The sequence below is a fragment of the Anomaloglossus baeobatrachus genome, chromosome 4 (genome assembly GCF_048569485.1).
Source record: "Anomaloglossus baeobatrachus isolate aAnoBae1 chromosome 4, aAnoBae1.hap1, whole genome shotgun sequence".
NCBI classification, from domain to species: domain Eukaryota; kingdom Metazoa; phylum Chordata; class Amphibia; order Anura; family Aromobatidae; genus Anomaloglossus; species Anomaloglossus baeobatrachus.
The window spans coordinates 631,168,935-631,181,680 of record NC_134356.1 but is presented as its reverse complement, the minus strand read 5'-3'; the positions used below and the strand labels follow the sequence as shown (position 1 = coordinate 631,181,680).

The 12,746-nt window shown below is 49.7% G+C and overlaps 1 protein-coding gene across 1 annotated transcript in view; it reads right to left on the bottom strand.

The window, feature by feature from the left end:
* Positions 1-12,746, bottom strand: part of PLEKHA2 (pleckstrin homology domain containing A2) — a 119,663-nt gene that overhangs the window by 12,372 nt on the left and 94,545 nt on the right. The window contains exon 10 of the mRNA XM_075343018.1: positions 9,041-9,104. Coding sequence (XP_075199133.1) covers positions 9,041-9,104 — 64 coding nt within the window. The remainder of the gene's footprint in view (positions 1-9,040; positions 9,105-12,746) is intronic.

Genomic DNA, 12,746 nt, shown 5'->3' with positions numbered 1-12,746 from the left:
ACAATTTATGCAGGAAGCTGTCAATCAGTGGTATCGGCGGAGTTATACATAGCTCAGCATTCCGAGTTCTGCAACAGAGAAAACAGGCATTGTTTCACAACTGCTTCACCCAGTAAACTAAAGCCCACTTTACACGCTACATAATAAATCTTACGATGTGTCGGCGGGGTCACGTCGTAAGTGATGCACATCCGGCATTGTAAGTAATATTGTAGCGTGTAAAACCTTCGTGCAATTGCGATTGAACGAAAATCTGTTCATCGCATGCACGTCGTTCATTCCTCAAAAAATGAACGTGAGGTTGTGCAATGTTCCTGAGGCAGCACACATCGCAGTATGTGACACCCCGGGAACATTGAACGACAGCTTACCTCCGTCCGCGGCTCCCGCCGACAATGCGGAAGGAAGGAGGTGGGCGGGATGTTTACGTCCCGCTCATCTCCACCCCTCCGCTTCTATTGGCCGGCTGCCGCGTGACGTCGATGTGACGCCGAACGTCCCTCCCACTCCAGGAAGTGGACGTTCGCCGCCCACATCGAGGTCGTATGGTAGGTAAGTATGTGTGACGGGGGTGAATCGTCTGTGCGGCACGTTCAACAAATTGAACGTGCCGCACATACGATTGGGGCGTTGCAAATCGCATACGATATTGTATGCGAAATTGCAACGTGTAAAGCAGGCTTTAGTGATACCTCATTGGAATCAGGGTCTTAGCCCCTACATCATGCTGCTGTCAGATTACAAAGCAAAAACCTGCTGACAGAGTCCCTTCAATTGTTAGTGTGCAGACCTGCTTTTATACAGCTACCTTTTTTTGTGTGTGTTTTTATACTTGCTTTATTTGCTATAGGGGTTTGTAGCACCTATTCTTCCCACACTACATTAGTGGTGCCCACTCCTCATTTTTTTCACATGCTTTGTTTGTAGTCTGTAACCAGGGAGTCACATATGTCTGCATTGGAGCTGGAAACATAAAAGTTGCAAAGACATTTCATTTTTTATTTTAGATACAAAATCAGAGAGTTTGTTATGGCTCATCGTGTTTTAAAGTTTGAATCAATGGATCTTAAGCCGGCGTCATACGCTACGATATATCGGGCGATAGGTCGACGCGGTCACGGATTCTTTGACACACATCCGACATCGCTAGAGATATCGTAGCTACGAGCGACTGTTAACGAGCAAAAATACTCACCTTATCGTTGCTCGTTGACATGTTGCTCATTTTCAAAATGTCATTCCTCCTTCTGTGCTCCGGTTGTTCATTGTTCCCGAGGCAGCACACGTCGCTCAGTGAGACACCCCGGGAACGACGAACACAGCTTACCTGCGTCCCGCCGGCAATGCGGAAGGAAGGAGGTGGGCGGGATGTTACGTCCCGCTCATCTCCGCCCCTCTGCTTCTATTGGGCGGCCGCTGTGTGACGTCGCTGTGACGCCGAACGTCCCTCCCCCTTCAGGAAGAGGATGTTCGCCGCCCACAGCGAGGTCGTTCGGGAGGTAAGTCCGTGTGACGGGGGTAAACGACTTTGTGCGACACGGGCAACAAATTGCCCGTGACGCACAAACGACAGGGGCGGGTGCAATCACTCATATGATCGCACGATATATCGTCCCGTGTGATGCCGGCCTTATCCTTCACAATTGTCTCCCTCTTTGTCTCCCATTGTTATTTCCTATTAGACAATCCCTTGTGGAGAGGATGAGGGAGGAGAGAGTACAGACTATTCATTTTAAAGAAGCCTGACTATTTTGCTGACTGCGTTTGATTTATTATAACATGTCATGTGAATCACCGTCCATGCCTGGCCTTAGGTCGTCTCTGCAGATCTTCTATCCAGCCAACAAAGATAGAGGAGCAATCCAAAGTAGGTCCATCACTCTAAAAGAAGGTATTTGTGAGGGAGTTGAGCCAGGACTGATGTCATCCTGAGCTACGGAAAGGTCTCCTTACAGCCCTCACATTCTGTCATCACAGTCTTCCCGAAAATAATCAAGTAATGTGTCAAAACGATGCTGAATAATCCATCTTTCCATTGAACAGTTCACTTTAGGGAATGGCGCCCCGTCCAATAAAATCTGAGGTTCGGCCAACATAAATGGCCAATGTGACTTCTGAAAACTCCTCTGCCTGGCTGAGCGTAATGTGCCAGCTATTTATGGACTTCATACTGTGTTTTATAATTTCATGGAATCTGACAAGACAGAAATATTCGACTATATATTCTTCCTGTCAAAGAAAACTGAAATTGGGAGATCCTTCAGCCTAGACCCAAATATACACGTTACATCGGTAAGCATACATTGACCTTATCTTGTGCTCCTTTGTCTCAAAATATTGTTGGGGACCCCATCCCACCTCTGGAACTCAGACCCCATACTAACTCCAGAACCCAGGCCCCACACCACCTCTAGAACCCAGACCCCATCTCATCTCTGGAACCCAGACCCCATCTCACCTCTGGAACCCAGACCCAACACCATCTCTGGTACCTAGACACCATCCCACCTCTGGAACCCAGACATCATCCCACCTCTGGAACCCAGACGTCATCCCACCTCTGGAACCCAGACATCATCCCACCTCTGGAACCCAGACGCCATCCAATCTCTGGAAACCAGACCCTATCCCACCTTTAGAAACGAGACCCTATCCCACCTCTAGAAACCAGACCCCATTCAACCCTCAGGAACCCAGACCCCATCCCATCTATGGAACCCAGACCCAACACCACTTCTAGAACCCAGACCCTACACAACCTCTAGAACCCAGACCCCATTTCACCTCTAGGACCCAAAACCCATCTCACCTCTAGGACCCAAAACCCATCTCACCTCTAGGACCCAGACCCCATCTCACCTCTAGGACCCAGACCTTATCTCACCTCTAGGACCCAGACCCTATCTCACCTCTAGAACCCAGACTCCATCTCACCTCTAGGACCCAGACCCCAACTCACCTCTAGGACTCAGACCACATCCCATCTCTAGGACCCAGACCCCATCCCACCTCTTGAACCCAGACCCCATCCCACCTCTAGAATACAGATCCCATACCACCTCTAGAATGCAAAAATCATATAACCTCTAGAACCCAAACCTCATCCCACTTCTAGACCCCAGAATCCATCCCACCTCAAGATCCCAGACCCCAATCCCACCTCTAAAATACAAACTCCATACCACCTCTGGGACCCAGACTTCATCCTAACGCCCTTAGACTTTAAAAACTCACTACATGATGGTGCTACCAACCCAAACATGCCTCAGTATCTGGGAAGAGACACAATATTCTACCTTATCCACTTTAGTGGGAATAACGTCTTAGTTGCTCTGCTTCTAATTCACTTAAACGGAGTCTGTCATGATGTACCTGTCAGCTGAGCAAGATGATATATTGCTGGGAAAGGTTCAGTATAATGTATATTTTATACATTGAAATCCCCGGTGTTTGTGTGCCACCCCCCTGTCAGCAGCCGAGCTGCTTGGATCCGGATCCGCAGTGGCTTGAGGGGTGTCCGGACCCGGGGGTCTCGCGGCCACTCGAATGAAGGGGGGTATTTACAGGGGGTATGGTATATTGAGAGTTTGTGACGCCACCCGTGGTGTGTGGTAAGGTGGAGTACCACCGCTGCGGCTGGAAGTACCCGGTGGCGATGGAGTGGGCAGCCAGGTGTTTAACCCCTCCACGGGTAGTGGGGATGCCCCGGGACTCGGTGACGGTGACAGGGAGGTGCCGTTGGGGAGGTAAGGGTCACTTGCGTACTGAGTCCAATAATGCTGACACCGACAACTTTAGTAAACAAAGTTCAGGACACCGCTTCCGCTGAGGGGGAGTACGTTTCCACTCAGGCCGTCCACTGGTGTGTCTGGTGGGTGTGGTTCAGAGTGTTCCTAGGATTTTGATTAGCTGATTTTGGCAACACCAATGGTTAGGGACTCATAACCAAGGAGGAGGTGGATATTGCACAGAAGGGCAGATTGCACAATACCCTGTGACGACCTGATAGGCCACGGCATCACATTCCCCCTTGGTTAAATGTAGCTCGTCCCCGAGCTACAGGACATCAGAGGTTTATTTATTTATTTATTTTTAACTGTGGAAAAGTAGAAAAAAGAACATTTTTATTTACACAGGTTCATTCCACAATAGGGAGGCTTGTTACTTAAACGTTGCTAAACACTGTATGAGTTCATCTTTCCAACGGGGGACCGCTACCGGTTTCAGTAGTATCGGAGGCTCAACCTGCTCCATTGCAGCCCATTCCTGCTACAGTCCAGTCCCAACGTCCTGGATCCCGTTAACCCGCAAGTCAAACAAGCTGACCCCCTGCAAACCTATGGTGGGTCCGTGACCAGGTTGAGGTCCCGGGCGTTGTGATAGACGACTCCGATGGGCACAGGAGGTGCAACTATTTACAAAACACAAGTTCGTGTTGGTCACAACCAGTCCTGTGACCGTGGTCCATTTTTACTATATATAACTAACACAGTCCATGTACCGGTTGTACACACTATAAAAATCTTCTCGTAAATCAGGTAACTTTTACTCTTTTCATTCAGACCCTGTTGATTAGACACTTATCTTCTAACATTCTCTATATGAAAAATAACAAACTTAGGAAAATAATAAACGAAACACAGATACCTAACAGTTTTAACGCTTAATGGCTGGGTACCGCTACCATCATCGCTGATACCTGGCAGCAAAGGCCGGCATGACTTTGCCATCACTCATAGCATGCCGTTTTACCTCCAGGGCATACCAGCCCCACTCTTTCAACTTCTCTTGGTTAGCGCTGGCAGCAATCTCCCGTCGTCGCTGATCTTGGGTTGTCTTCTCCGGTCGTAGCTTTTGCTGGTGTAGTTCCCAGTAGGGGGTGTCAGCGTCCGGCCTCGGCTCCCTAGCTGGCATAGGCTTTAGGTGCACTCTTGCAGCCCCAACAGCCGTTGGGATGCCATGCGGCGGTGGAGCCGGCAGCTCTTCAGGCTCCACCTCCGCAACATTGGGTAGATTTATCGACTGCTCCGCAGCCGGGGTTGCAGAGTCCGGGTGCTCCGCCTCTAAGGACGGGCCCGGTGATGCGGCCGGGTCTGGTCTGGCCGGTGTCAGGGTGACCGCTGTCGTGACCGGGTCGAGGGTCGGAACCGGGGATTCTGCAGCTGCATCTTCACATATTAGGGCTGAAGGTTCCATTGCCATGGTGGGAGCAGGCAGCTCAGCGTCCACCAAAGATGGAATTGGTGGCGGCGGAGTGCTCACCGGGAGCGGGGGCAGTCCGGATCCCTCAGCTGCATGGGCTGGATTGGGGTAATCATTAGGGACAGGGTAACCGCTTACCCTCTCTTCACGTGGGATCTCAATCTCACGGGCTAGCACCGCCATTGCCAGGCTCCTCATCTCTTCCCTCAAGTGGTCCAGTATAAATAGGAACTGCTTCCGCATTCTCCTGCAAACCTGCTCCGTCTCCTCCTCAATCCAGGTCGCGGTCCCGGGAACAGCACATTCCGGCGACCAGCTCCGCTCCGCCATCTTGTCTTTGCGCTGTCCAGGAACGTTATGGCAGAGTCCTGTCATCCCTGCTTCTCTTTCGCTGCTGCTACATGCTGTCACGCCCCTTTGGTTTTCACTCAGTACTCCTCTCGATTCTGTGGCCCTCTGGGAACTTCCGGTTCCGGCCTCACACTCAGGACAAAGGGCGGGGCTTCTGCTTCACGCGCTTTCGCGGGTAAGATGGCGTTTTGGCGTGAAAAGATGGTGGAAGATGGCGGAATTGGCGGGAAACGGGATCTTGACTCGTGGTTTTCGGTTCTAAAGGCGCACGTCACCCAGGTAAGTGGGTCCTGCTCATATCCTGGTCGTGACGCCAAGTTTTCGAGGTGTGCCACCCCCGTGTCAGCAGTCGAGCTGCTCGGATCCGGATCCGCGGTGGCTCGAGGGGCGGCTCTCGGCCACTCAAATGAAGGGGGGGTATTTACAGGGGGTATGGTATACTGAGAGTTCGTGACGCCCCCCGTGGTGTGTGGTAAGGTGGAGTTCCACCGCTGCGGCTGGGAGTACCCGGTGGCGATGGAGTGGGCAGCCAGGTGTTTAACCCCTCCACGGGTAGGGGGAGGCCCCCGGGAGGTAAGGGTCACTTGCGTACTCACTCAGTCCAATAATGCTGACACCGACAACTTTAGTAAACCAAAGTTCTAGACACCGCTGCCGCTGAGGGGGGGGGCACGTATGGGTCCCGTTTCTGTTGGTGTTGCCTGTTGATCTGTGACCTTTCTCTTGGCACCTTGTTTCTTTCTGGTTGGTCCCTGTAGCCTGAAACTAGTCTGGTCCCGCTCCCCAGTGTGGCTAACTGAGGGAGCTGATCTCAGGGTTCACGCTTGGGATCTCTTGGACCGTATGTGTGGAAAGTCCTATCCTTCTCATTGCGCTAGTACCCCGATTTTGGAGCGGGTGGAGAGCGGATCTTGAAGGCTCCGTTCTCGTCAGGCGAATTGTCAGGTTGCCTGAAGTTACTCCCTGACCTAGGGTCCACGTACCCCGTCGTGCCCTGGTCCCAGCCCGGTGATGGTACAAGGCCGCCGGCTGTCCTCCACGACAATGCCGTGCCCCTTGTCACGATCCCCTGTGACCGGGGGTCCAACTCCTACCAGGCCCAGACCAACGTCTGCTACCTAGTAGTTCCAAGAAGCCCACCTCCTGACCCCCTCTCTCTTTCACCTCCAACACTACACTCTCCCTTTCTCTGACTGACTCCTGACACTCCTAACCTCCCCTTAACCAACCCCCCAAGTGGACGACCCTATTCCACTCAGGCCGTCCACTGGTGTGTCTGGTGGGTGTGGTGCAGAGTGTTCCTAGGATTTTGACTAGCTGGTTTTGGCAACACCATTGGTTAGGAACCCATAACCAAGGAGGAGGTGGATAATGCACAGAAGGGCAGATTGCACAATACCCTCTGACAATCTGATAGGCCAGGGCGTCACATTTGTATTAATAGGTCCAGTGGGCGGTCCAACTAGTAACTAACAGCTAAGTTTGCATGCACAGTCATAGAGGAATGACTGTCAATCACTGAATAGTACCGCCCACTGGACTTATATGCCTACAAACAGCAGGAATTTCAATTAATAAAGTGAAGTTTTAGGCCGCTTTCACACATCCGGCTTTTCTTCACTTTGTCGGATCCTGCGCGCCCCCGTACAGTGTATACAGTACAACGGCCGAGCTCTAACTTCCTCGTCACATGCTCCGGTCACATGACATGTGACCAGAGCTTGTCGCGCGGCCATTGTACTGTGTACACTGTACGGGAGCGCGCTGGATCCGACAAAGTGAAGAAAAGCCGGATGTGTGAAAGCGGCCTTACTGAAACTTTTCTCACAAAGTTGTTCATCAGTCTGAAAAGCTCCTTCTGCCCTATATTCTCCTGCCTGCAGATCAGATACCATTTTCATCATGGCAGGTTCCCTTTAAGTTGTTGGTGGCTTGGGAATCAACTAATCAGTATGGGTCTAGTTTTGGAAGCCTCGGTTGACATTTGCAGGGTTGATGTAGTGTAATTTACATGAATGAATAGGTATCTATTTAACGCATGAAATTTCTAGTTTCCCAAAAGTTTTAGCCAATGAAGGGGTTCTTAGAAAGGGACAAAATGTCGAATAGGCAACTGAGCATGGTAGTGCCCACTCATCACTAGTTACAACTACCGAACACCCGAGCATGGTAGTGCCCACTCATCACTAGTTAGGAGTATCGAGCACCCGAGCATGGTAGTGCCCACTCATCACTAGTTACAACTACCGAACACCCGAGCATGGTAGTGCCCACTCATCACTAGTTACAACTACCGAACACCCGAGCATGGTAGTGCCCACTCATCACTAGTTACAAGTACCCGAGCATGGTAGTGCCCACTCATCACTAGTTACAAGTACTGAGCACCCGAGCATGGTAGTGCCCGCTCATTACTAGTTAGGAGTACTGAGCACCCGAGCATGGTAGTGCCCGCTCATTACTAGTTACAAGTACTGAGCACCCGAGCATGGTAGTGCCCGCTCATCACTAGTTACGAGTACTGAGCACCTGAGCATGGTAGTGCCCGCTCATTACTAGTTACGAGTACAGAGCACCCGAGCATGGTAGTGCCCGCTCATTACTAGTTACAAGTACTGAGCACCCGAGCATGGTAGTGCCCGCTCATTACTAGTTACGAGTACTGAGCACCTGAGCATGGTAGTGCCCGCTCATTACTAGTTACGAGTACAGAGCACCCGAGCATGGTAGTGCCCACTCATCACTAGTTACGAGTACTGAGCACCTGAGCATGGTAGTGCCCACTCATCACTAGTTACGAGTACAGAGCACCTGAGCATGGTAGTGCCCGCTCATCACTAGTTACGAGTACCGAGCACCCGAGCATGGTAGTGCCCACTCATCACTAGTTACGAGTACTGAGCACCCGAGCATGGTAGTGCCCACTCATCACTAGTTACAACTACAGAGCACCTGAGCATGGTAGTGCCCACTCATCACTAGTTACGAGTACTGAGCACCCGAGCATGGTAGTGCCCACTCATCACTAGTTACGAGTACTGAGCACCCGAGCATGGCAGTGCCCACTCATCACTAGTTACGATTACCGAGCATGGTAGTGCCCACTCATCACTAGTTACGAGTACTGAGCACCCGAGCATGGCAGTGCCCACTCATCACTAGTTACGATTACCGAGCATGGTAGTGCTCACTCATCACTAATGATTTCCATTGCTTCAATCTCGACTTTTTGAGATCCAAAAGTTTTCCATCTGTTCTAACACTAACATTCACCAAGGAATATGCACCAGAAACTAACATCAAATTAGTATTGTTTTAGCATTTTTTGAACCTTTCTTTTTGGACCTTCTTTTACATTTTTTCGTTAAAAGTGAAGTGGCTCAGTTGTATAATGCTCCGAATCTCTTTTGCCTTTTAGACATCTAAGGCATTCCTTATGGCAAATAAAACATATGATATATAATATGTAAAGAAAAAAAAAAGTTACCTGGATGTAAAATGTTCTGGGGGCGGTAATAACTTCAAATAAATTGTCTCTCATCAGCAAATCCCTGAAATAATACCGACATAACAGGTAAGTAATAAAGGTAAATATTAAAAACAGAAATGCTACAGTGTGTAAATTATAATCCTATCAGGCCTGCGCCATTATCTAGGGCCACCGTATATTCTGGCTGACAACAGTCACCACTGGGTGCACTACGCACTTACTGGAGATAACACTACAATGACGCTCAGTGTGGGCTGCGTGCACCTCTCACTGAGCGCCTGAAACTGGAGGCTACAAGACCATATATATTTATTTAGAAAAATTCTACACAAAAATAAAACAAAAGCTGCAAAAATATTTACTATCATTAATATGTTCAGTATGGAAGCATTATTTATTTGTACTATATACTAGCATTAATTATGAGAACAATATTGCAGCATTATTTCTGTTTATTTGTACTAGCATCACTTTTGTGTACAGTATAGTAGCATAATTCATATGTAATATACACTAGCATTAATTATGTGTACAGTATGGCAGCATTGTGTACAATATACTAGTATTAGTTACTGTATGTGCACAGTATAGTAACATTGTCTGTATACTATATACTAGCATTAATCATATGTAGAGTACAGAAACATTATTCATATGTACTATCTACTAAAATTAATTATGAGTACAGTATGGCAGTATTATTTACGTTTACTTATGGTAGTATTACTATGGAGTCCAGTAAGGTATACAGTATTGTAGCATTATTTATGTACATATAATTATGTGTACTATTAGTATTAAATGTTTACAGTATAGCAGCACAACTTATATGCACTGAACCCCAGCATTTAGTATTTGTACAGCATATAAGCATAATGTGTTCTATATATTTTCATTAATGTGTACATTATGGTATCATTATTCATGCGTATTATATACTAGCATCAGTTATGTTTACAGTATAGCAACCTGGAAAAATCCATGGGAAACAAATTCTGAACAAAATGAGAGCCTGGTGGAAACACCAAAGGCTCACAGCAGCTCAAAACACATTGCAAAAACAGGAGAACCTGAGCAATTTGCTGAAAAACAGTTTAAAGTTTTTATTGCACAAAGATATCAAAAATACAAGTATAGTACAATTAATCTCATTAATAGTCATACAAAAAATGGAGGACAGATGGAAGGCAATTAATAACAAGCAAAACAGTGGCCTGGTACGCAGGGCTGTATTTTGCCTTCATGCTGCCCTAGGCACTTTAAGTGGTCGCGCCCCTTAGTGACAACGTAAAACTGAGTTTTCGCACACGACATCTGTTTAAGGCAGATCTACTCTGTAGCACACTTTAAAAAGTATCAATAAGAAACGAACCCCCCCCCCCCATGGGAATCACCATAGGCACATCAAAACATGGCATGAGTATAAAATATTCCCACCACACCGTCCCCACTTATATACTGTGACTGTGACACTGCCCCTAATAAACACCACACTGCCCTCCCTTATAAACTACTGTATATGCACCACACCTTCCTCGATTATGAAAAATGATCTGTACATTGTGAGGAGGGAGCAGCATGATGTGAGGACAATGTCCCATGCATGCTGCCCCCTCCTCACAATGTCCCATGCATGCTGCCCCCTCCTCACAATGTCCCATGCATGCTGCCCCCTCCTCACAATGTCCCATGCATGCTGCTCCCTCGTCACAATGTCCCATGCATGCTGCTCCCTCCTCACAATGTCCCATGCTTGCTGCCCCCTCCTCACAATGTCCCATGCATGCTTCCCCCTCCTCACAATGTCCCATGAATGCTGCCCCCTCCTCACAATGTCCCATGAATGCTGCCCCCTCCTCACAATGTCCCATGAATGCTGCCCCCTCCTCACAATGTCCCATGCATGCTGCTCCCTCCTCATAATGTCCCTTGCATGCTGCCCCCTCCTCACAATGTCCCTTGCATGCTGCCCCCTCCTCACAATGTCCCATGCATGCTGCCCCCTCCTCACAATGTCCCATGCATGCTGCCCCCTCCTCACAATGTCCCATGCATGCTGCCCCCTCCTCACAATGTCCCATGCATGCTTCCCCCTCTTCACAATGTCCCATGCATGCTGCTCCCTCCTCACAATGTCCCATGCATGCTGCCCCTCCTCACAATGTCCCATGCATGCTGCTCCCTCCTCACAATGTCCCATGAATGCTGCTCCCTCCTCACAATGTCTCATGCATGCTGCCCCCTCCTCACAATGTCTCATGTATGCTGCTCCCGCCTCACAATGTCCCATGCATGCTGCTCCCTCCTCACAATGTCCCATGCATGCTGCTCCCTCCGCACAATGTCTCATGCTTGATGCTTCCTCCTCACAATGTCCCATGCATGCTGCTCCTTCCTCACAATGTCCCATGCATGCTGCTCCCTCCTCACAATGTCCCATGCATGCTGCCCCCTCCTCACAATGTCCCATGCATGCTGCTCCCTCGTCACAATGTCCCATGCATGCTGCTCCCTCCTCACAATGTCCCATGCTTGCTGCCCCCTCCTCACAATGTCCCATGCATGGTGCCCCCTCCTCACAATGTCCCATGAATGCTGCCCCCTCCTCACAATGTCCCATGAATGCTGCCCCCTCCTCACAATGTCCCATGCATGCTGCCCCCTCCTCACAATGTCCCATGCATGCTGCTCCCTCCTCACAATGTCCCTTGCATGCTGCCCCCTCCTCACAATGTCCCTTGCATGCTGCCCCCTCCTCACAATGTCCCATGCATGCTGCCCCCTCCTCACAATGTCCCATGCATGCTGCCCCCTCCTCACAATGTCCCATGCATGCTTCCCCCTCCTCACAATGTCCCATGCATGCTTCTCTCTCCTCACAATGTCCCATGCATGCTGCCCCCTCTTCACAATGTCCCATGCATGCTGCTCCCTCCTCACAATGTCCCATGCATGCTGCCCCTCCTCACAATGTCCCATGCATGCTGCTCCCTCCTCACAATGTCCCATGAATGCTGCTCCCTCCTCACAATGTCTCATGCATGCTGCCCCCTCCTCACAATGTCTCATGTATGCTGCTCCCGCCTCACAATGTCCCATGCATGCTGCTCCCTCCTCACAATGTCCCATGCATGCTGCTCCCTCCGCACAATGTCTCATGCTTGATGCTCCCTCCTCACAATGTCCCATGCATGCTGCTCCTTCCTCACAATGTCCCATGCATGCTGCTCCCTCCTCACAATGTCTCATGCATGCTGCCCCCTCCTCAGTGTCCCATGCATGCTGCCCCCTTCTCACAATGTCCCATGCATGCTGCCCCCTCCTCACAATGTCTCATGCATGCTGCCCCCTCCTCAGTGTCCCATGCATGCTGCCCCCTTCTCACAATGTCCCATGCATGCTGTCCCTCTCCATGAGCTCCTAATGCTGCCTTCCTCTTTTCCATAATGAGACCTTCATGTTGCCCCACTCATGCTAAGACCACCACACTAACGCTTATGCTGAGACCCCCCCCCACACACACTACCTCACTCTTGATATTGACTCCCCTACATTGCTCCACTCCATACTGATCCCACACATGCTGCCCCTTCTTCACAATGAGCTCCCAATGCTGCCCCCTCTTATTCTGAGTCCTTACACTCCCCCCACCCAATCGATTTTGTCATTGCACTATCCCTCATCCCTTGTCCTCTGTCTCTAG